General features: G+C 41.0%; 1 protein-coding gene and 1 long non-coding RNA gene across 2 annotated transcripts in view; one reads left to right on the forward strand and one right to left on the reverse strand.

The window, feature by feature from the left end:
• Positions 1-25,237, forward strand: part of rnf144aa (ring finger protein 144aa) — a 32,670-nt gene that overhangs the window by 833 nt on the left and 6,600 nt on the right. Inside the window, exons 2-7 of the mRNA XM_085442425.1 lie at positions 15,579-15,729; positions 19,010-19,114; positions 19,872-19,932; positions 21,964-22,180; positions 23,496-23,643; positions 23,985-24,074. Of these exons, the coding sequence (XP_085298551.1) occupies positions 15,595-15,729; positions 19,010-19,114; positions 19,872-19,932; positions 21,964-22,180; positions 23,496-23,643; positions 23,985-24,074 (756 nt within the window). The 5' untranslated portion in view covers positions 15,579-15,594. The remainder of the gene's footprint in view (positions 1-15,578; positions 15,730-19,009; positions 19,115-19,871; positions 19,933-21,963; positions 22,181-23,495; positions 23,644-23,984; positions 24,075-25,237) is intronic.
• LOC146686485 (uncharacterized) lies at positions 15,363-20,059 on the reverse strand. The gene is made up of 2 exons (XR_014916938.1): positions 19,829-20,059; positions 15,363-15,808 (listed from the first exon to the last, which is right to left on the reverse strand). It is a non-coding gene; the product is annotated as an uncharacterized LOC146686485 (long non-coding RNA).

Here is a 25,237-nt window from a genome sequence, read left to right on the forward strand (position 1 = left end):
TAGCTCCCCTCTGTGTTAGCGAATTTTAACATAAAGAGTTGTAGTTAGTTGGCAGAGCAGTGGTCCTAAGTAGCTGTTGCTGGCACTGGCTTGGAGTTTGTGTAATTGGGTTGTTTCCCCACATCCTTCTGTCATATTCGTCTCCTATGCCACAGCTGCAGGGTGCATAACATGCTCGGAGATGATTGCTCCACTGAGCCCTGAAAAGGTCACTCAGCGCTTGCTATATACACGTAAAGCAGTCCTTTCAGGGTGCAGCTGGATTACATGCATTGCTGTGAAACCAGGCTGCTAGGTAATCAAAGGATTTATGTTGTAATCAAGGCTCTGAAGTGCTAAAATACTCCTTTGCTAATTTCTTTGCTACCTGTACACCTCTCACATGGTGTCATCTCCCCTCTGAGGGCTGTCAGTAAATCTGGGGAAAATCTTTTTTTTTCTTAAACAACCATTTTTAGTAACGGAAGTTAGTATTGCCTGTGTTTTATTAACATTATCTGACACATCAATGTGAAGAGAAATTGTTTTACTTCAGCATTGTTTTGTGAAATCAAATTCCATTTTTGACACCAATCCTGTCATAAACAGGCTTTTAGGTGCCCTATCAATGTGCTGGAGAAAAAAATAATAATTTGCTCACTTTCTCCATTATTCTCAGATACAGCTTGCTCCCATCAGGGAATAAAATACATCAAGCTGCTATTCCTCTCTTCTGCAGCAAATTTGTCCAAAGCGAGCTATACTGTAGCTTGCTTTGTACAACACGCTCCTTGGAATGACCGGCAGCTTTCAGCCCACTCCCAGAGGAAAGTGGGGTGCTGAGTTGACTTAAGAGCCAGAAGGAATGAGGTCATGATGTCGAGAACCCAGCCTGCTATTGAAGTCAACAGACTGTCACAAACAACACACCCATGAATGCACATGGAAACCTATACGTAATAGACATGTATGAAGGGCACTTCATACATGTCTTTTTATATAGACAAGGAGGTGTTATGATTGTCCTGTTGTGCTACAAGGACTTCACACAGGGCAGACACTTTCTTAGAAACGGTTTCGTGTTTATCCAAGCTTTGCAGTGGTCTGTTTGACCTTGGCATTTGCTACGTACTAAAAAATATGCAGCGATCTTAGCAGGATATATCATTGCTGTGCTGCAAATAAGGCAATCTGGGAGACTTGGGAAAGCCCTGGGTTGGGCATTTATGCATTCTTTAAAGAGCATGTCTGCAATGACTCATGGCTGATTATTTGAGCTATATTGAAGGCAATCATATACTAAGGGTAGTGATTCCAGTGTGATCTGTAGGTTGGACCTTCTGGTTTAATAACAGAAGGGTCTCTGGGAAATAAACCTAGGCAGGGCCTTGGGTTTTTTTGTTTTGTTTTGTTTTTTGGTGAAACAGTGCTATGCTGTAATCGACATCCTGGAGAGGCTGTTTGTCAGTGCTCTGTCCATCTTTAGGTCACTACAAAAGCACCTAATGTTAAGAAGATTAATTACCTTGAGTTGGACTTGGTGTAGAAGTGAGGCTTTCAGTTTAAATACCCCTAACCAGCGATCAGATCTCAATTACCGTCAGTCCTCCAATGGCAGTAAAGCCTTGTTAGAGAAGTAAGGCTAAATTTAGGGGGACTGACACTGAATGTCAAATGACTGTGCTTAGGTAACTGGACTTTCTAAAGCCTTAGCTGTCTCAGGTATACACTTCATTACTGCAGTCCAGCTTTGTTAAATTACTCCTTTATTCTGGTAACATTTACACTTCCAGAGAAAAAGTCATTTTAGAGTAATCTGATTTCAGGGGTCGTGTTCTGCCTTTGTGCTGCGAGTCCTCCAAAGATTATGCAACAGCTTAAATGCCATTTCAGCAGGGTGTTGCTTGGAGTGAGTATTCTGGGTGGTGGTGGTGGTTTCCGTCTGTGTGTGTGCGCGCGTGCGTGGCTGGGGATAGAGTGGATAGTGTACACATTAAACAGGCAATACTGCTGTCAGTTGAGCCCTAAATAGCTCCCGAAAATGATGTTCTCTGCTCCGAGAGCACTTTAGCTCTGTGTGTTATGGCTTGTATCCAGCCAGTTAGGATTATGTTTGGATGAGACAGGGATTGTTATGAGAGTATTATTTGGTGCTTGTGCGCCGTGCTTCTTCCAGACAGCCACTTGGCATTTTGAACTGGTCTCACACGCCCTATTTTTCTCAGACAGGTAGGGCTTTGCAAATTGAGACGCTGTTATGTAACGCATTATCTGCTGACCGGGACACTTTATACGACGGAGTATTTCAGTCTTCTTCATCTTCTGCTTCTTTCGCCTGCTCCCTTTAAGATCGCCGTAGTGGATCATCTGGCTCCATCTCATCCTATCCCTTCCATCCTCTGTCACACCAACCCTCTGCGTGACCTCTTTCGTTACATCCATGAATCTTCTCTGTGGTCTTCCTCTTTTCATTTCAGTTAGTCCTAAAGGCTCAGGATAGTTTCACACAAACAAAGATTAAGAACAAAGAATTTTAGGTGAGGGAGAAGTGAATGCCAGCTAAACATCTGTTTCTTGCATATTAAAGTTTCCCGTGTTCCAGCAGATGTATTTGCACCATCCAGGGATAAAATATTTGACTTTCACTGCAGTTCTAGGTCCATTTTTTTAAATTTTGTCATGCATTTTACTGACTTGTGCAGAAAAGTTTGAATACTGATAATTTATTATCATTATATTTTAGTATTTCCAGCACATCTTTGTAAAGCTTTTATAAAGAGGAGAATTTGGTGTCTCGCATTCACACACCACGTGTTGGTTAATAATTTGGAAAAGAGTCAGGAAGAAACATTTTGTAGGAGGAGATGGAAGTTTTTCCTCCTACAGTACTCTCAGTAGACTATAGTTCAACAACAAATTATGTTTTCTGTTCATTAAAGGGGTACAGCTCACACTTCAGCTACTGGGATTAAGCCAGCCCTTTGGTCCTACTATGTCTGTCTCCATCACTGACGCTCTCCACCTACAGATAAAAGCGGCAAATGGAACACGTTCGGGCTCGCGCTCAGCTGAGAATCATTCGCAGAAATGATGAAAACCGCTAAGTGAAGTAGATGAGCCAAGTGGTAGGCTGGGATCTCGACACCACTGAAGCGAAATGTGGTGCAGCCTGGCATTTTGTAAAGCATAGATTAGTGCCACTGGGGATTGAAAGAGGGAAAAATTACATTGACAATGTGAAAATCCCCTTGTTAGAGGAGATGTGATCACATTACAACTTGGCCTGTTGGGCAGATATCGAAGGTTTTTTCCTGCACCATTCTTGTTTTGGAGTGAATAAGACTTTGCAGCTGTGTCCTTAGTAGCATTAAGCACTAAGCAATAACAACACCAAGTGGTTACTGCAGCTTTAATGATTCCAACTTTCCAATTTAGTGTTCAGACTTGTTTGGATACAAGGCCTTTAAAATTTAGGCCTGTTTAATCGGGCTACTTTTTCAGTAATCCAGAATGATATTGGAAAGGCAGGCTTATTTAATTAAATCCTAAAGATCCTAACTTTAAGTGGCGTGAACATGTTTGGGAAGCTGTGGTCAATGCAAGTGTTTTTATGAGTAAGTTTTAATCAAGAACATTGCAGAGGGGTTTTCTGTTTCCAGCTTTCCATTTTTTTTCATTCTCTGCAAAAATAATGTGAAAGTCAGAGTTTGTCAGTAACGCTGATCAATTTCTTCCCTTTCTTTCTAATCTCCAGTGTAACAAAAGTATCTGGATCGGTTATGACCAATATGTTATATACATCTAATGCCTGACACATGTCCAAACTACAAATAGGTGAAGCCCAACCCGATAAGGATTGATAGAGAATATATCAAAGTATCAAAAAAGTCCAATGGGGCTTTCTTTTGTCACCAGGGTGTTGTAATATTTTCCCCCATGTAGATACTTTGAGGGCCTTTGCTTACCTTTAGTGAGATAGTATCCTCTGTGTTTCTACAACAAACCCAACAACAGGATGCCAGAACATTTCCTAGCATGGGTTTGGGGCTTCCTCCTTCCCATTTCTACGGGAGACCTGTAGACTGGGTTTTCTGTACAGGGTAGCATCCCACAACAGCAAGGAAGGAAAGAGCTGGGAGGCAAAGAGAAAATAATATGCTGTGGTGGTGATTTTTACGTGATACAAGAAAGCACTCTGTACAAGATGATAAGCTGTGATGTCATGGCAGGACTACAGGGAGTATGGAGGGTCAGACTGGGGCATGAGCTCTTGGGGGATCTGACTCTATCCACTCTTCTGTTTTGTCTGCTTTGCAGACTCAGCGATTAGCAAAATTGCTTGTGAATTGTTTAGCCCACTGCTTGGTGAGAGTGCCACTGTATCCCACAGATTAGACTCTGAGTGCCTCTCTGTTGGAGTGCTTCTCACTCCTGTTTTGTCCATGAAAACACTATTGTCCAGTGGAGTGACGGCAGTACTCAGCATGCAAGAGTCACGCTTGTTATTTTAGCCCTTGTTGTGTATTTTCCTCATTAAAATAACTTCAGTGAAAGACTAAAATGGCTGACACGACTTAAGTGTCTCGATCAGTACTATTTAGTGGCTTAAAGCTGTGGTGAAAAAGGACACGCAGTTCTTTTTATTATTTCTTACTTCATGTCATCAATTAGCTTTTTTGCCAGATCTTGACATAACCTTCTCAGTTCATTTAGCACAGTGCAGTGGCATAAGGAATTTGTCCCCAGGGCATTTTTTTCTAATGAGGGACATGTAGACTATGCCTCGTGTGTGTGTGTGTGTGTGTGTGTGTGTGTGTGTGTGTGTGTGTGTGTGTGTGATTGGCATAACACACACACTGAGTGTTCAGCCTGACATGTAAAGGGAATCAATGCTATGTGCTAATTTCTGTGTTAACACTCTTTCACCAGTTTAAAGAATATGAGACGTGTGTTTGACATAGTAAATTTTCTCATTTTTTCAAAAGCAAAATTTAAGAAATAATAAATCCTATTTTCCTTGTCACATAGCTCCATTGTCACTTCATGATATGAACACAAGACCTGTTACGGTTTATTTGCCTTAAATCGTCAAACTGATGGGGTGAAGACAGAGTGGCATCACCTCCATTATAAGTCCAAATAAATCAGGAACTGTTCAATATTAGAAAATGCAAACATTACAGACATCTTCTTGCCTTTTTCTTTATTCAGAAACGCAGCCTAATATGTGTAGTTCAGGAACGTTCTATCAGCGTGCGAATACGGGCCTTATTTGTTGTCAGCTGCTGCTCTCAGTGGATGTGTCCTGGCGTTTGTCGGCTGTGTGCGTAACAGTCAAGATTTTGTCCATTTAGTCCATCTCTTCAGCAGCTATTAGTATTTTCTAGCATTTTGATTTGTATTAAAATTCACAAGAGATTCTAATGAGTCTGATTTCAGAGTTAAATTATAATAAATAAATAAATAAATAAATAAAGAACAACCTGGTAGGGAGAAAAAAAAAAAACCCATAAAGAACTTTTACAAGATGAAAGCCAAAAGCGCTGATCAACTAAACAGAGTCTGGAAAGAGAAAAATTCCTGCCAGCTGATATTTGTTGGATTCTGTTTTGGACAGAAGTACAAAGTGAATTCTGGACGCATTTGCATAACAAACTAAAACTAACTTTCCTTCATTAGACAAAGCAGTTCACACAATTTCATACCCAGCTGAGCAGTGTTACGGTATTAGATAAGTGTTCTTTGTCAGCTAAAGCCGGGAGAAGTTTTTCTGCATGATTACAGATATATAAATAAGTCAAAATCGTCCACAATAATGACCTTGGACTTTACCTGTTATTGTCTGCTGTAATTTAGTCAAACCCTACATGTAAACATAAAGACTGAAGATGCAACGCGGTGAGTGACAAGAGATACCCAGCAAAGTCGACCCTTCGCCCAGGCTCTCTCCATCTGTCAATAGAAATGGGCTCAGTGTGGCATGCCTGTCATCTTCACTCAGCTTGCGAGACAATAATGTGAGGCAGCATGGGTTTTTTTGGAGGTGAGAACTAGCTCGCCGTCTCTGGTTACAGCCTCATTTTTAAATTTTTTCTTTTTTATTGCATACTGATTTGGTAAGAAACAAGTATCTCCTGTTACTGTCTCCACAATAACGTCCATATCTTGTTTATTCTTTGTGCTGTAGAGAACTGTAAGTGTTGTTACCACTGACAATAAGACTCTGTAGGCAAGAACTGGCCCCCTTGCTTTAGCCCCCATCTGACTGTTTTGCTCTGTGTCTGCTGTTCACCATCATGTCATTCAGTATTCAGTCGTACTTTCTTTCTTTTTTTTGTATAAAGGAAAATGGGGTGGGGGAGATCAAATATTAACAAAAAAAGAGCTTTGTGAACTTTATCGATGAGTGTGGCCCAACATCGAGTCGACTTTCTTCAATGTAGGCTCTTTACAACTTGAAGGAAAAAACAAAATGCTACAAAAATCTCATGAATATTTACACTCAGTCATTAAGTACTGCCAAAGCTTCAGCTTGTTTGCCTAATGGTCTAGTTAGGAGGCATAAAAGAAAAGAGCCCTTTTATTCCAGCTATTTTCTTGTATTTCCTCCAGTCTTTTTTTTTTTTTTTTTTTTTTTTAATGTCACTCTTTCAGTCTGTTTTTACCCATTTCCCTCTTTTTCATGCTCACTCATGCTTTCATCTACATCTTCTTTCCTTCCCTTTTTCTTTTTTGTTTCCCGTCTTGCTAGTCTGCGTCATTCTAGTTTATTTCTCTCTTTTCTCTGAAGGCAGCTCCAGCAGGTGGCATTAACACTGAATGTAATATAGCTTTGCTGTGTTCCCCCAAATTTCCTCTAGCTGTTGACACATTAATGGTAGGTGACAAAGATAATGGCAGTTAAGCCACTGTCACCCCTGAATGGGCTGCAATCTTTCCTTTTTGTCATTCTTGTTAAATTGAAAATTATTGGGGAAAACAAGACCCTACCCTCCTGTTCTTCCATCTGGTCATAGTTATTACCTATATCTAGGGCTGCTCGATTATGGCAAAAATGATAATCACGATTATTTTCACTGAAATTGAGATCACGATTATTTGACGATATTTATTTAACCCTTTAAGACCTAAATGGTAAATGGTAAATGGCCTGTATTTATATAGCGCTTTACTAGTCCCTAAGGACCCCAAAGCGCTTTACATATCCAGTCATCCACCCATTCACACACACATTCACACACTGGTGATGGCAAGCTACATTGTAGCCACAGCCACCCTGGGGCGCACTGACAGAGGCGAGGCTGCCTGACACTGGCGCCACCGGGCCCTCTGACCACCACCAGTAGGCAACGGGTACTATAGAACCAAGTCCACCAGAGCTTATATTATTTTTTTTACATGCTGTAGTGCCATTTGTGGGAGCATTTCAAGTTGCTATACATCAATACAACTGTTATAGCCCATATTTTAATAATATGTATGCATTAAGTCCATAGTAATTACATAAATTGCAAAAAAGTGCAATAAACTACAAAAAATATTGAAAATCGCTTTTGTTTTGTTTACATATATTTCTACTTGGAGAAATTTAAGAGGTTTATCCCTCAAAACTTTAAATACAATAAAGTTGCAAAAAATAGTTTACAACAACAGGAAATTTATTTTGAGTGTCTTCATAGTTTTATTTTGGAGATACAGTTTTTATATACTGCAGGAAAAACAAAAAACAATCCTATGATGCAAATTTGCAAAGAAAACAGCAGGTGCATCATTTCACTGTGGGAAGTGTTACGAACAGCTGATGGATCGGCAAAGCGTGTTTCTGGAATATTATGTTTTTGTTCCTGCAAGCGCTTTTTATGCAGTTTTTGCAAAGCTTTATGTGGAAGGAAACCGTGACCGAGGATAAGCTGATGGCATCAGATGTAAGTACAACTCCTCCGGTTTCATATGCAAAACAAATTATTGCGCTAGCTTACACGGTTCAGGTTCTACAGGGATTTAAAAATAGTTACACAACACGGAGCGTGCTGCTCTGACCGGATTTAAAGGGTTAACAATGACTTTAAAAAATAATATAAAATAGTGTGCAACACCACTGAAGTTTTTTTTTACCTCTCTTTTCAACCAACAGCAGTCACTCTCCTCTCCAAATAACTTCTGCTTAGCTTTCCGAGCTTCCCTCGGGTCCTCTTAATCAGCGGTCTCCAACCTTTTTTGCGCCACGGACCGGTTTATGCCCGACAATATTTTCACGGACCGGCCTTTAAGGTGTCGCGGATAAATGAGGGAGGGGCTAATAATCGGCTCAGTCATTTTTAATGATCGTTGAAAGCCCAGATCGTAATCGTGATTAAAATTCGATTAATTGAGCAGCCCTACCTATATCAATAATTGAACTGGAAAATAAACCACAGAAAACAGCATAAACGGACAGGCTGTGCCATTTAAATGGTGTTCAGCTGGTATTAAGGGGACCTACAGTTTGCCAAGAAAATATCTGAAACTTTTAAACTTGCAGCAGTAGCCTGAACTATTGATACAAGGCAGACGCCAAATTCTGACCCTACCATCTGAATGTCACAGCAGAAAACGAAACTCGTCAGGCCAGCAACATTTTTACTTTTACGGCTTCTGTTCGTGCAAATTGTTGGCGAAGTTTCATGTTCTTAGCTGGCAGGAGTGGCACCCAGTGTGGTCTTCTGCTGCTGTGAGATTTATTCAGCATTCAGAGCTGCTTTTCTGCATACCCCGGTTGTGACATCATTTTACTGTTGTCTTTCTGTCAGCGTGAAGCAGTCTGACCATTCTCCTGACTTCTGAGATAAACAAGACATTTTCACCCAGAGAACATAGTTTCTCTTTTTCAGAACATTCTCTGTAAAACTGGGAAAGATCCACTGGGATTTTTCCCAGTGGATCTGCAGTTACTGAAATACTCAGATCAGGCACCAACAACCAAGACATGTTCAAAGCTGCTTAAATTACCATTTCGATACTCAGACTGAAATTCAGCAGGCCGTATTAACCGTATCGACATGCTTGCGTGCACTGAGTTTATATTATATTTAGTTGGGTATTTTTTAATCACCATTTCACTGTCCGTCTGGCCCACACTGCAAGATGGACTTTGACTTGCTAAGCCCACTGACACACACACACACACACACACACAGCATTCACAATGCCAAAATACATTTGGGTGACTGTGTAACTCACTGGGGCATATAAAAACTAGGCCTATCACAACTCTTGGCTCCCCTCCCCCCACCCCACCTCTGTGTCAACCGCTGCCTGTCAAAAAGAGCAAGTCACCTTTCACTTTTAGCAATAGAGCCACCCAAAAATACTCTGTGTGCACTTTGACGTATAAAATGTAGGTTAGCTGCTCTAAAGAATAACCTACGCTGTCATTATATACACGGTAGTGCATTACGGTTATAGCTTCAGCAATCACATTACAGCTCATCAATTATGCCATTACTTTTGCTACATAGGTTTCTGTACTATCTGCATGATGTTGTCTTTGGATGTGCAGTTGCACAATAGTGTATTGCTGTTGTTACATCACTTCTCTTAAATTGTAACTGTGAACAGCTTTCTTTTTGAGGGTTTAAATGACCTATTGCAAAAGGGAACCAGTGTGCGACAGTGAAACTGCTAAGAACAGGAGCAAACACAATATCAATATCAATATCAAGTACCTGCAGAAGCTTACATGCTTACCTCTTTTATACACAGTCTATGATGCCAACACAATGCAATTCTCAAGCAGAGTGTGTGCTGACCCCAACAAAGCAGTTTGACTTTTCAGAAAGCAACAAAAGCACTGATGAACAAGCTCGTAGGATTTTAAAAGCATACCTTCTACAGATACTTATGGAGTTGTGCTTAAATAAGAGTCAACTGACAGAAACCTCACAGCACAGAGGGTTTGGGAACATGGTAATGGGCCAGATGCTCAGTATTTTGAATTAAGAGTAAGATATGTAAATGGTTTGTTTGCTTGCATCTTTTAAGAAATTATTCACGTGAAGCTCAAGTCCAGTGTAATACTGTTTTTCTGCAAATTCACAAGTTAAACTTGAGATGATTTATTATAAAACTTACTTTGAAGCATCTGTGTTGACCCCCCCCCCCCCCCCCCTCATGGAGCACAGCTGCTTTACAGGATGCTCATCCTCAAGAAGTTTGTATTGTTGTACCTATCTTATCTGCTCAGATTTGTGCGTAGGCTGTGGTTATAAATAAAGCCCGTGGTATGCCTGTTTGTGTGGTTGCCTAGGACAGCGAGTAAAAGCCACAAGCTTGCACCATGAGGTGACAAGTAGAAATATCAGGCAGTAAAGGTAAGCCAAGGGAGGCTGGGAAAAAAAGGCAAAGTTGGCAGATTGCCTGTTGCTCTCTCTCTCCACTGCGTCTTCTTCCTCGCAGAGTTAATATGGCATAAACTTAAAGGCTGCACTAATTGGCCTCAATGAGCTGGGCTGGGCTTTTGAGGGAGGGAAGGAAGGAAGTAAATGGGGGGCGGGGGTCAGGGGCAGCAGAGAGCAGGATCACGATGTGGTTATTTCAAACTGACGATCAGTGTGCACACAGCTCAGCCTGGAGTATTTTTTTTTCTTTTACTTTTTGTTAATAATTCTTTAAAAACAAACAAATTCCAGTTTCTGTTAACTGTATCGAAATTTCAGAAGATTCAATAACTATTTGTCTGAGCATGGATTCTTGAGTTGCAATGAATCATGCTTCTGTGAAGAGTGATGCATTCCAGCGAAATGCAATTAAAGGACCGAGTCCAATGAGACGACAAGGAAATGATTGTAGCTGTGTGCCAGACAGAAATGTTGCTCAGAAAAGTTGAGAAAGGTCTGTTTTCACCGATAAAGCAAGTCAGAACGAAAACTGTTCGTGACAGCTGGTGTTATATCATTCCTCTAACAATATTCATTTGGCTGTGGCAAATAATCACACGGGCGAGCATCTACTGCACTGGGCCGTTCTCATAATTTACGTAGGACAATATGAGCTGTTTACTGCAGCTGAACACAATTCGGTATTTACTGCGTGTCCTTCATCACACTGTCTCTGGCTCGTCTCATTGGGTGAGAGCAGTTTCTTTCTGAATCAGGCGAAAGACATTTTTGTGCGTGTCCACATTTGTGAGAAGAAAAAGAAAAAATTGGGTTGCTCAAACTTGCAAAGCAGCTGATGGTTGCTGTCTTTCTTTTAATTTCAGATAGGATGCAACGTGAAACTGTGCTCAGTTGAAAACAAAGAGCTGAAATACTGATTCTTTCCGTGCTTGCCCATCTGCATCAAAGCAAATGACACAGTACAGATCGTACACACTGGTGCATTATAACCTGTTATTTGAGGCTGATTCCTAGTGAATGTAAAGGCTTGCATTGTTATTCAGCGTGAGGCTGCTTTTTGAAGCATGTGAAAATGTGCTCTCACTTCTAAAGTCTCTCTGAGGGGGTTCAGGTGAGAATTAGCATTTTAGGATTTTCTTTACAAGCTAGGAAGCAGCATTTATATGAATGCACACTCTGATCAGAAGATAACACTGGGAGCAGTGTATTAATATCGGTCTAGCTTTTTTTTTTTTTTTTTTTTTTTTTTTTTTTTTAAGTAGACTCATTTGTAATTGTTTACTCATAAATGACACACTTTCTGATGCATTAAAGTAGGTTGTTTGGTTTTAATAAGTAAGTAGAAAGAAAGCAATGTTCACAATTCAGGAGGACTTTGACTGGAAAAACACTGTAACTGTTGCGGATTTGTACAAACATTTCCAAGAAAGGAATTTAGAGTACTGCTACTCATTAAAAACACATGTTGACATGTAGTTATTCACCGTTGCTCTTTATGCTCTCCATATTTGTACCCACCTGTCATGGTGATGATGGCATCGCCCAGCTGCTGCAGATTTTCTGTTTCCAAGCTGCTCCATTGGATTGAGTTCTGGTGATATTTGTGTTAACAAGCAGTTCAACAGGTTTATCTGTAAGACGATATACATGAATTCCCCAATAATAAAGAGGCATAATGTTTATATGCTGGTGATGAGTGAGTCTGTGTCTGGTCTTGTATCATAGTCCTCATATGTACCATGAAAACCTTGAAATCGTTGAAGCGAGGTCAGCTTGTGATGTGAGGCTTCGGGCAGTATGCTTTTTGGTTAAGGTTCTGCTGTTACTTGCATGGCTTGTGTGTGTTTGTTTGACTGTGCTTGGGTTTGTGTACTGTGGCTGACCTTTGCTTTACATAACATGATGTAGGTGGAAAAAAAACTTTAATGGGTGGCATCATATGCCTTCTACTGCGGCAAGAAATCCCATTTACTTGTTGTTCCCTGGAGAAGTCAGTCACTCCTCTGTGACTTGTTCCAACCCTGTTATGCAATGGATTGTTAATGCGTGTGTGTCTGTTTGTCTCCTGGATATGGAGTCATTATGGCATGTATGGTGCTGTAGCCGGTTAAGCTGTGAGTGAGGGCTATTTTAGACTGTTGACTGACACATGGTGGACACTGCACAGGAAAGATGTTTGATTTCTGAGTCTCACTTTATTAATCTTTAACTCTCTGACCTGACCTTTTCAGACTTATCGTACTCAGGAAGGCTATATTTGAAAAGATAGCACCAAGTAGTCCATTGCTTTGAATATCCTGTGTACCTGTGTGTGTGTGTGCGCGCGCGCGCGCGTGTTTTTCTCAGTGATAATGGACCATCTAGTTAATAATGCAGCAGAGGGATCGCACTGCACCACCTTTTCTCGTGAAAACTCATTTTCCATTTGCCATTCTATCTCGCTCACTCCCCCTTTCCTCAGGCCATGTCAGGGCTTTACAAAACCATTTCATTTGTCCATATCGACCCAGTCTGTCAGTGTTTGCACAGCCGATATAAAACCTGGGATTAGAGGAAAAGGTTCAATACCCACTGTATTAGGAGATCCTGCTCGTGGAATGTAAATGTATATTAATTAGTAATTTAGACAAAGAGTCAACCCCCACCCCCTCCCCCCTTAATTTCAGTCACCCTGGAATATCTTATCATTCTAGTCATCAGCAAAGCTTTTAGCTTTGTAGTGTTAAGCATCTATCCTGTGAAGTGTCAGTCCACTCCTGCTGGTGGGGTTCAACTCGTATTCAAATCATTTTTAGTGATGCAGTTTGTTGATTGAATGAAACGGTGGCTAAGCTGCTTCTGTTTTTATAGAAGTTCCCACACATTTACTTTATTATTCATTTTTGCATGGTGATCATCCAGGCTGTCTTAACATGTTTATATATATTTTTTTTTTCCTAAGCTAACAAAAAGGGTTATTACACACCATTACACTAAATTGTCTGGCTGCATTTGCAGTTGTGACATCATTAATATAGTAATTGGTTTCTCTTTTGACTTTTTTCTTTTTTCTCCTTTTGGCCTCCAAAGCACACACCTCCACGCACTCCCCCGAGGGTCATTTTTATGAGTTGGCAACACCCTGATAACAAATTGCCATTTAAGCTTTTCTATGAGTTCAGCAGCTACATAAAGGAGCTTCTTCACCACTCAGTGCTTTCTGGTGAGCGTGATGGATGGTGGATAGATGGATGGATGGATGCCAGGCATTTTGAGTGAGTCAGACATGAGCTGCATCTCATTTTTCTAATTTATCTTCTCAGTTTTTCTCACTTTGCAATTTCCTCCTTGGCCCTCCTACTTAAAACACGACAGAGATGCAAAACAGGAACAACTAAAGCAGTCCAATTGTAACAAATGAGACATTTGCCCCCAGTCAAGCAGCAAATGAATTAGCATCAATTACTAATAACAGTTTCCCAGCTTGAGAGTTTGAGTTTTTGTTTACACAAACGAGAGTAGTGACACATTTTATGTATTATTGCTTAAACCTGTACTTTCAGATGAGCAGTTTTCCATCTTAATGTACATTTAATCATGACTCTTCTTCCTCCTACTTCTACTAACTTGAGGATGAGGAGGCTGTCTCACAATGTTTGGAAATATTTATAGTGAAAACACTGAAATTATTCCCTTTATCATTTATCAACCCATTCTATCTAAAGAGAACCATTTGTACCAACAATCCAAATATACTTACACCCTTTAATTGGAACACTTGTTCAGTTCCTCTATATTTGACCCCCATTCTGTTGCTTGGTTTGAATGTTAGCAAATTGTCTTTACCATGTCTACAAGCCTAAATGCATTAGGTTGCTGCCATGTGGTTGGTGAAGAAAGGTGATTTAAATGACTTGTTGAACTATGGCATGGTTGTCGTGCAAGATGGGTTTGTCTGAGTATTTTAGAAAATGCCGATCTGCTGATGAGTATTGTTGCTGACCATGTCCACCTCTTTCTGACCTCACTGCTTCCCTATTCTTTGATGGCTGCTTCCAGTAGGAGAACACAGCTGTGTGATGCCATCATGTCAATATGGATCAAAATCGCTGAATGTTTCCAGCACCTCAAAGTGGCCAGTGAACTAAAAGAAGAAACCAGACACAATCCTACAAAGAGATATTTGCCACATTAGCAGATTGTAACTCTTATTATTTTAATATTCTAGCACACATCATCTGTGGATTGACTTTAGCGCTTAATTTACAGCTTAATGAAGTCAGTCAGTGGTGGATGCAATGACCTGCATTTCCCAATCTACTTAGAATGTGTAATGTGTTGTTAAGAAGGAGGATGGGATGTGTGTCTCTCTCATCGCTGACTAGCACATTTAGACAGCACAAGAGTCCATGGATATGAACTCTTCAACCCATCTCGTCCCACTTGCTTCCCTCTTCTGCAAACAGGCAGCTGCACATTGAAGCAGACTGCGACCAGTGAAGGCAAACTGCGAACTCTCCATGTCTCTTTCCCTCTGCCACGTTTCTCCCCCTCCTATCAGCTCACCCTCCACCTTCAAAATCCTCCTTTAGCCAGTTGCTAAGCAGCACGGGGAGAGCTTGACAGTGTTGATGCTGTGTATGTGCGGGAGCACTTCCTGTAAACAGCCGAGTGGGTGCTCTTTGCTCTCAGCTGTAGAGAGAAAGAGAGAGTGAGACGAGATGGCCTAAAATAACCCTTTCTGACTCTCATAAGAGACATGGAATGACGTGCAGTGAAGGAAAAAAAGTGTAACTTCATACCAAGTGAAAATTTCACAGGGAGCTGTGAAAGCTGTTGAAGATAACTACAGGAGCTTCAGAAGCTTTTTGAACCGTGTTTTCTTTAATGCCAGAAAGCATGAGGCCTGAAATAAAAATGAACAGAACTGACAACGGCCATTTAGGCGGCGAGCTAGTGTCATTGTGCATACAGCGAGCCCATTTGTGTGTGCACAATCTCGCTGGACACAATTCGTAAAGCATTGAGTCAGAGCAAATCTTGGACGGGGGATTTATTAAGTGAACAGACAAAAAAAACAATTCGAAGCTACACAGACTCTTTTTCTTTTTTTTTTTTTTTTTCTTTTCTTTTTTTCTTATTTATTCTGTCACCAGCAGTATTTGTTTCACTATCTTCCAGGAAACATTGAGCTTAACTAATTGCTTTCTCTCCTCTTCCCTGCTGTGTCTTTTGATGTTTCAGCTCCGTGGCGGTGAAGATGACCACGGCGCGGTACCGTCCCACGTGGGAGCTGGCCGTGGACCCTCTGGTCTCATGTAAGCTGTGCCTTGGAGAGTTCCCTCTGGAGCAGATGACCACCATCACACAGTGCCAATGTGTCTTTTGTACACTGGTAAGTTTTGGGGATTTTTTTTCCCTTTTCTTGTGGCATTGCTGTGGCCTCAGGTACTACTTTAAGGAACCCTGGAGTCCTTTTTGAACCAGAAAAGGAGATGAAGTTAATACCACAGAAGATATTATTCACTGACACCCAGCTTAATCCAAAATTGAATTTAAACCCTTCTTTCTTCTATATAAAGTCCTGAGCGATAAGATTCTATAATCTTTAACAACTTGTAGTACCTTATGATCCCAATAGAGCATTTACTGCAGGCTTACTTGCAGTTTCTTGAGTTCCCAAAAGTACAATGAGAAGCAGAACATCAGCTATTTGCAAGCATCCTCTCTGTTTTTAAGGCTAGGTTTAAAATGTTCCTTTTTGATAAACCTTACACTTATGCTGGGCATACACTGTGCAATTTTGGCCCAATTTTGAGCCGATTTTTCAGTCGTGCGACCGTTTTGGGGATCGGCCCGAGTTTCGCCTTAATCGTGTGTCGTGCATAGTGTAGTATATATGGGGTAACGAGAAGCGATTAACACCTCACGACCAGCTCGCGATCATCAATCGTTTGGTCGTAAGAAGATCAAACCTGTTTGAAAACCTGTCGGCCGTCATGAGGGTGTCACCGCAGCCTCTCACACTGCGCACACGCAAACAAAGAAATGAAAGTGAAAAGACGGAGCAGCACGGCAGTGCAGCATGTCATCTGGACACAAGCGATGGAGGCACAACTTGTAGAACTTTGGCATGCTCATCTGAGCCTTTTCGATGTCACCTCACAAAATTATCACGACTACAACAACCATGGACATTGCTGCTCAATCACAGCTGCCTGATCAATGTTTTTCATTAGCAATTTAGCAAAGTTGATGGTGTGTGTGTGTGTGTGTGTAAGAGGGAGAGACAGATTTTGTGTTATCATCTTCATGTTATGGACGCACAGTGTGAGCACTCAGGTCGCATCAGAGCATCGGGTCGTATTGTGTGAGACCCTGCATCATGACCTACAAACCTCTAACCCCTGCGAGTCAGTCGTACAGTTTTGAGCTGAAGCTGAATAACGCGACTGGAAAAATCGCACAGTGTTTGCCCAGCTTTAGTTGTCCTGCTAGGGCTCTTTCCATATTGCACTTAGCACTTCTCCTCCACTCAGCTGAACTTCAGTTGTGTATTTATATACCACTAATATATGTCCTTAACTTTTGACTACACTCTCTCGTAGTTTGTGTTTTCGTCCTGTTTGTTGCTTCTCTATGCTCTGGGTACCAGCTGTCCCTCTCTAAATCACATTCTGCCAAAAGTTTCTAACTTTAAAAGGAGCGTTCTTCCTTCCTGCCCCCGCAAAGCTTTTGTTCATAAGGGATGTTGCAATCAATGGGGTTCTACTGTTGTGAACTAGCGCTATATGAATCAGAATCAGAATACTTTATTCATCCCGAGGGAAATTAGGGGTTACAGCAGGCAGCACGCTAATGGCGCATGCGCACTCACAAAGGAACCTCCTGACCAACTTTACACAAACATCACATTGGGCAGACATGTCAGAAGGTAGGCTGATAGGAAAAAAACAACGAAAATACACTACATGAGGTAAGAGGAGGAGAAAAAAAAACTCCACTCAGACTGAGCTCCTAGTGGGAGAACAGTTTGATAAAAGAAAAAACACCTCAGCACAAAAGCACATGACTATCAATACACCATAGAAACACGAGACAAGCAACAGGGCGGGTAAAGGGTAAGAGAGAGCCGGCGTAGACAGCGCATCCGGTCTTGCAGCATCTGTGCTGGTCCAGTTGACTGCTATCATCCCCGGTAGGGCACAAGCATCGAAGGCGTTGGAAAGGGAGGGGGATGAGTAAGTGCTTATCAGTGTAAGTGTGTGTGTGTGCGTGTCCATAGTTTAGCTGAGACAGTGTCCTTCGGCCTATCAGGCTAAGTAAACAGTCCTCCAGCCAATCCAGGTGTCCTTCATGGGGCGGGAAGAATAGTCATCACACAGTCGTTATCAGGGAGTTGTTTTGATGGGCTCCAGCCTTGGGCCTGCAGCTGGAGCCGTGGTGTCCAAATGTTGAATATTGTTGATTAAAATACATTTTAATTTCTTTTTTTTCCTAAAACTCCAATTCAAACAACATAAATCTTACTATTATTAAACAGGCTACAATTATCTAATAATAGTAAGATTAAGTAAGATCTGCCTCTGCGTTGAAGTACAGTAAATGTAACTTCTGTGTTAAATTTAGACCCAGTAAAAGTCACACACCGAAATGGCTGCAGTATCAGTCTCACATCCCTCCAGTGTAACAGCTGAGGCTAAGAAACGATAACCCCCCCCCCCCCCCCTCAATTGGTTAGCAGATGTAAACCAATCTTTTCCAGGGATGAGGAAACAATGCTCATGAATGACAACTTAAAAATAGCTGCCATTTCCTAGAACTCAGTCTGGGGTGCAGCCGTAATTGCCAAACTTTCTTTAGCACACTTTATTCCAGAGTGCAAGCGTACTGCAGTCTGTAACTAATAACTCACCATTTCCTTTTTTTTTTTTTTTCCCTTTTTTTTTGGCTGACATAAAATGAACAGTTTAAAAAAAACAACAACTAGAAAATAGCCAGCCGTGGCACATAGAAGGTTTATGTCGGTGTGTGTCTTTGGTAACACTCAGCTTTGTGAAACTTACTGGCTTCCCTTAAATGACTCATAGAAGTTTCACATGAAAAGCATAATTCATGTGTTTGCGCCAAGAAATGTTATAACATGCTAAAGCAGGGCATCTCTATTACTGTTGTACCATTAGAAAAATAGTTGTGGCTATCATTCAGTCTGATAATTACTTGTCTTTAGCTTTGTTTTGGCTTTTGCATAGTCTGCATATATCTTGACCAGGGAGTGAAGGATGGGCATGTTACAGGTTTTAGGTGAATAGAATTTGTTTTTGGGTTGGGTTTTTTTTGTTTGTTTGTTTTTTTTACAGCACTATCCATTTGATTAATCATTAAAAAACCAGAATGGTGAGTCAAAAGAAGCTGAAAAGCATCACAGACATGCTTTTCACAGACAGATCACTTGGTAGTGTAAAACAATTGATTAGTGCAGCTGTCAGCCTTTCAGAAAAAAGTGCCACCATTTGGTGTACATCTAACATGCATAGTGATCCCAAGACTGGCCACTGTTTGTTTGCCTTATCTGTTGCCGCTGGTTATGCTTTCATTTTTGTTTCATCTTGCTGATTAACTTGAGATTTTACTGGATTTATGTTATACTTGTCTGTTTGTTTTTTTTTCCTCAGTGCCTGAAGCAGTATGTGGAACTCCTGATTAAAGATGGCCTTGAAACTGCAATTAGCTGTCCGGACTCTGCCTGTCCTAAAAGAGGACACTTGCAAGAAAATGAGGTGCGTTTCCATTATTAGAACGTCTTAGTTCTGCATTGGACATGGGACCACTCAGTCACTCGTTTTCCATTTAGCAGTAGTCATTTTTTAAATTTCTACACAGGCGCAGCACTGTATGTGCAGATGTAGCAGAGTTAATGCACTTTGTGCAACTATTGAGTATATCGGTTAAACCTATATTTCTAAAACAACATTGTCAATTTAAAGCACCATCCTTAACTAAGACGTGCATTTCACTTCACTTTCATGTGTGTATTCAATTACAATGAGCAATCCTGCATGTCTTTTTCCGTAGCAGGTGTCACATTGAGGTCAAACTGCTCCTTCTTCAGGCAGTTTACCATAGGACGCAGCATAGTTTAGCACACAGCAGCATTCAGTTTCTAATTAGCGTCCCTGGCCCTTAATAGAGCCAAAGCCACTTTAGCCAGTCAGGCACAGCATGCATCATCCCTTTCCATTCTTGTAATTCTCAAAGCCTGAATGTTTTTCAATGCCCATTAAATGAGTAACCATGTGTGGGCCTGCGTATGCACCTTGGCTGCACTTGGCAATCAATTTCTATTTTACTGTGGGGATGAGATTTAAGGCCCAAACAAATGGCAAGTTCAGGTTTTGTGGAATTTTGATTATGACATTGTTCTGGAAATGAAACTCGCGTGGAGAATTTATAATTGCTTCTTGCAGTTTCTGTCTACAAATGTCCACACTGACCTGCTCATTTCACTCCCACTTCTCTTCTCCTCACTTCCTGCAGATTGAGTGCATGGTGGCCACAGAGATGATGCAGAGATACAAGAAACTTCAGTTTGAAAGGGGTGAGTCAGTACAAGGCAGCTTCAGTACGTCAGTGATCACTTCAGAGTTCACCAGTAGGCGCAGTATGGGCGATGACTATCAAACGGAGTCACATGGACCCGTCTGTCCTGCAGAGATACTACACACAAAAGGATGAGTCTCATTTTGCATGTGGAGCTAAACTGTTGCTTGCTCTATCTAGACTTAATCATTTTACCCCTGTGGACATTTTCGCTATTGAGTTACACCAGGGGGTGTCTGTGGAAAATTGCTAGAATAGATTTGGAAAATCCTTCTTAGCCCCATAAATTTCACTCTTCAACACTGACAGGTGTTTTCAAGTTTTCTTTGCATACATTTTGTTATGTACAAAATGAAGAACAATTGGATTTCATTCTTGATTCAATTAAATTGAATTTCACTACAAATAGTCATTAGTTTATTGAAATGTGCAAAAATACATGGAAATACAGTAAGCAAAAAGCAATTTTGACAAGCTCCCGAACACCACTGGCTTAAATGCAGCCCCAAATCAAATGAAGAACCTCGATTGTGTTTCACAGCTGTAGACATTCACTGCTCAGACCTTCAGAAAACCTGGGGAGCTATTGTTAAAGACCTCTTTAAAGATTACATGAAAATCTGGCTGCTTAGAAGCGAAGTCTAAAGAATTGAAGGGTGACTTAGTAGTGTACAGTAGTGTACAAGAGAGGGCAGTGTACTAAGCTATTAGCTAAGGCTAGCTAGCTTGGTTAGCAGGGGGCATCGATACAAACTGCATGGCTGGATGAAACTAACAGGTAATGTGCATTAAGGGATTGACCCACTTTTGCAGCCAGCTTCAACTGGCCACTGCAGGAACTACAGTTAATTGGCCTCTTTAGCCTTAGGGATCATCACCATTTGATCCCTTGTATTTTTGTTAAATTCCCATTGTCTCTTTCCCCCGTGTACTTTTAGTGTCAGCAGTTCATTTTCTAATAAATAGCTTGGATCTCAGAGCTGAAAACATGATGGCAGATCTGTGTCGCTTTGCTTCACACTGTCAGTGTAGACATGCTAATCAGCAATATTTTAGTTCCATCCCTACAAGAGACAGCAGTGACCATGCTGTGCTATCACTCTTTGATGGTACTCACTCTGCAGGTTCTCCGCCTACACAGAGGCACAAACTATACACAGAACATGCAGATCACGCTTGCAGGAATAAATGCATATCCATAAAGACAAACACACATTCATTAACACAGAAGGGACCCTGTAAATTAATAAAAATCCTCAGAAAGAGCTGTTGATTCTGGATAAAAGCAGTGAGCCGTCTCATCAATGTCCCAGTCTAGTCAGGCAGAACAGTTTCTGTAACCGTTCCATATTTCTCAGGCTGAGCCAAAAGTGCAAGTGGAATGTGTGCTCATAGTTCTTGGCAGAGAGGCAAGGAGATGTAAGGACAGGATACAAGGGCAAGTGCATCATGCTATGTACTTAGAATTGGCAGAATCTGTTTTTACCACTTTTAAAAATATTCGAAAGAATTTTTGGAAGCCATGGAAACAAGTTACCAAATAATAGATGCAGTAACACAAGAAATAACTTTTTTTTTTTTTTAAAACAAAAGAAACATTTCAGTATATAAGAATAAGAACTTTATTGATCCCAGAGGGAAATTCATATGTCTAACATGACTCATCTGCTATTTGTATAAGAATTGAAAATGAAAATGAGTGAAAATGGTTTTGTTTCTCTTCCAGTACTGATGTTTTTTTGTTTGTTTGGTTGGTTTTTTTTGTTGCATAAAGATAAAGTGCAGAGAGCATGATATCAAATTATAAGAAGTTTGCAGAGAGAAACATTATTCTTGAATACATGTATCATTATTTCACACGTAACAGGAAATCCCGGGGCATTAAAAAATCACCAAGCAGCCAGAGAAGGTTCTAGTCTACTGCGCTACATCTTCAGAAATCTGCATCTGAAACTCATTAAATATTTTGGCTCAAATGAGCTAATAAGAGAGCCGGTGTTCATGACCTGGACCTTTTTTGTGTCGTCAGAGGTATTGCTGGACCCCTGCCGAACATGGTGCCCTTCGTCGACCTGCCAGGCGGTGTGCCAGCTAAAGGAAGCGGATTCTCCAGCCCTGCCCCAGCTGGTCCAATGTGCTGTATGTGCCCTCGAGTTCTGCTCAGCCTGCAAGGCCAACTGGCACCCCGGGCAGGCCTGCCAGGAGAACAACCTGCCCATTACGTCCTTCCTACCAGGAGAAAACAGGTGCTGCTTTCTACTTGTATCCACTCACTAGCTTTCACACTTTTAACATTTCATGGACAATAATCCAAAAAATACTTACAGGCTATGAGACATGAAATGAATTCTGAAACCTGTCCTTGTCCTTAAGCAGCGTCCTTAATGAAATCCATAATTATTAAGTCATTAATTATAATTAATTTTTAATTTTTGCTCAAATTTTAACAGGCAATCATTTAAACATGAGCACTTCAGTAAAGTAATAACATTTTGGCATGTGATAGTGCAGCAGGTATAAGGCCTGCTAGAAATACTAGTTTTGTCAATGCTATGTTGCCGTCTTAGCCCATCTGAGTGAAGGTGAGAAAAACCTGGCAGGATTCAGTCAGTGTGTCTTTTTGCTGCCACTTTTTGCTTGAGCATCAGCCAACACTCAAGCACATATTTTGTAGGTAGAGATAAAACAATCTGCTTCAACTAACCTGCAGTAAGGCTGGCTGAAATAGATTAATCATTAATTTTAAGGGTGCAGCATCTGTCTCCTAAGGTAGAACAGACTTGCTCAGAGATGCATGCAGCTGACCCATTTCTTTGTCTTATCCTCTTACCCTGGAAATGCCATTAGCTCTGCAGAACCTTCTGCTGTCTGCGCAAGAGCTCAGAGGCCACACTGGAGAAGAGGGTTCATAGTTGTAAAGAGCCTTGGTGTTTGAATTACACTTGTTCACCATAAAGATATCTCTAAAAGCATCATTTTCCCTGTGTTTGTTTGTTTTGTTTTTTTTGTTTTTTTTTTGTTCATTTTGGCTACGCTTATGTTAAACATTAATCTCTCTGCCTGTCACAAGATTATGGTTTCTACAAGTCGTACAAGTGTTTTTCTTTCATGATGCAGAAGAATTTTTTTTTAACACAGTAGAATTTGCTAAACTAAATACAGTTCAGTGTTTTCTAGTTTCTAGCTAAAGTGGTGGAGGTGTTGAGACTGTATTGTGTTTCACTCAAACGAACAGTATGACAGATTCATGGAGACCGGCCTGAAAAATCAATGGGCCTGTTTGCTGTCTTCGGATAATTCGCAAAATGACAGAGCGCTGTTCATGCACAGGTTGTCGGAGTCAGCTGTTTAGAAATAATGGGAGAAATGGATACAGATAACCTGACACCGAGAGGACAGGAGAATGTTAGTCTGGGGTTGAGTTCAAGGTCATTTTAGTGACTGGTGACACCTACATATGTATTTATTTAGATGAATCTGATTTAGAACTACATAAAATCCTGTTATGCCACATAGTATGAATATTGAATTGAACACTTAACTTGCGTCTCTTCTCCTCAGCTCTTTTTATAAAAACGAAGAGGATGATGCACCAATCAAGCGCTGTCCTAAATGTAAAGTTTACATTGAGAGGGACGAGGGCTGTGCACAGATGATGTGCAAGAACTGCAAGCATGCCTTCTGCTGGTACTGTCTGGAGTCCCTGGATGTGAGTGGCATCTTTATTCCTCATCCTGTAACGTATTTTCACACTGCTAATTATTTAACTCCATGGAACAACAATATCTCTAATTATCAGAAAATTGTAGCTTTACATTAAGAGTATTTGCAATTTTCATTATTTTGACTGTTCAAAGCGACAGCCTCAGCTGAACTCATATAACTTTGGTGATTAATGAGCTGTGGTGCCCTTATATAATCCTAATTGTGTGAGCATACAGGCGACCGTGCTCCGCAGGTCACTTAAAAAGCAATTTTCTCTGAACGCCCACCCGTATCATTCAGATAGCTGATGGTCAAGTCTTTATCTGTATGTGTGTCATGTGCTAGGATGACTTTCTCCTGATCCACTATGACAAAGGGCCCTGTCGAAACAAACTGGGGCACTCCAGGGCGTCCGTTATCTGGCACAGAACACAGGTGAGAACACCCACCTCCCCATCCGCAAGTCACACTCGGCAACCCACCCCTCCCCCTCTGCCTCCCCCTCTCTTTGCCACGCTGCAGCATGTGGCCTCACACGTGCTCCCTGGCTCTGCTTCTGTCTCTCCTTCGGTGCACACATTCACATACAGTGATGGGCTCGTATTATGGTAACAGCACAAAAGCAAAAGAACAACTCAATCCACATGCAGCGACAAGTGTCTAGTGGTCAGTGTCCTGCTGTTTAAGGCTTTAAAAAAAAAAAAAAAAAAGTTTACATAACCAAGGTCTCTCTTTACCTGGCGATAATCCAATAAAGCTACACATTGCATATAAAGGATTAGATTTCCTCATGATACAACATATTGAAGTGCTTAATTCATAGACTGAGCTCCCAAATGCCCTCTCAGTATCACTTATTAGCCAAAAAATCTATTCATAGCTTAGCACATCCCTTTGTCCAGCATATTTGCTATTTTCCCAGTATTAGCATACACATTGGCATCTGTTGCCTAGTAGGGCAGGCTGAGTCATATGATTACAGTTCAGCTGGTGGAGGCCAGCTATAGCTTCAGTGTTGTATGTGTCTCTTTTCTCTGTCTCGCTCTCCTCATTTCACACCCGTTTGGGCTTTCACATATATGCAAGCCTCCCTTTCGCTTGCTTTATAAAGCCAAGGTGTATCAGAGCAAAGCATCTTCTGTTGTAGCCACGTACCATCGTTCTGAAGCAATGTCACATGCTATGCTTCAAAGTGCCACAACGATCTGTTAATAAGAAGACCCTGTACTTGATACTTTTTGTTTGTTTTTCACTACACAAGGCCTTTTCGCTGAAAAAATAACAGTTAATGCATTAGCCAACGCTCAGTTAATGCAGGGTTTTTTTTTGTTGTTGTTATTTATTTTAAAAGAACCCTGCATGCAAGCAATCTTGCAAAATATATTTTCCCAAATAAACTGGTGGAAGAAAAAACCCATTGTGCTATTATAAGTCACTGTTGCATGTGACAGCCGATTATGTATTCTATCATGCTGTGTGAATTTCCTGGAGTTTGGCTCCCCCATGTGGTGGATTACTTAAGTTGCCTGGCTACCAACAAAACAAAGCTGGATTTTACCAACATGTAACTCTACAGTTCTTAAATCTAGAACTGTGTT

Source organism: Copadichromis virginalis, linkage group LG19 (genome assembly GCF_057382275.1).
Source record: "Copadichromis virginalis isolate Kocher_CV1m ecotype Utaka linkage group LG19, C_Virginalis_male_GT1.1, whole genome shotgun sequence".
Lineage (NCBI taxonomy): Eukaryota > Metazoa > Chordata > Actinopteri > Cichliformes > Cichlidae > Copadichromis > Copadichromis virginalis.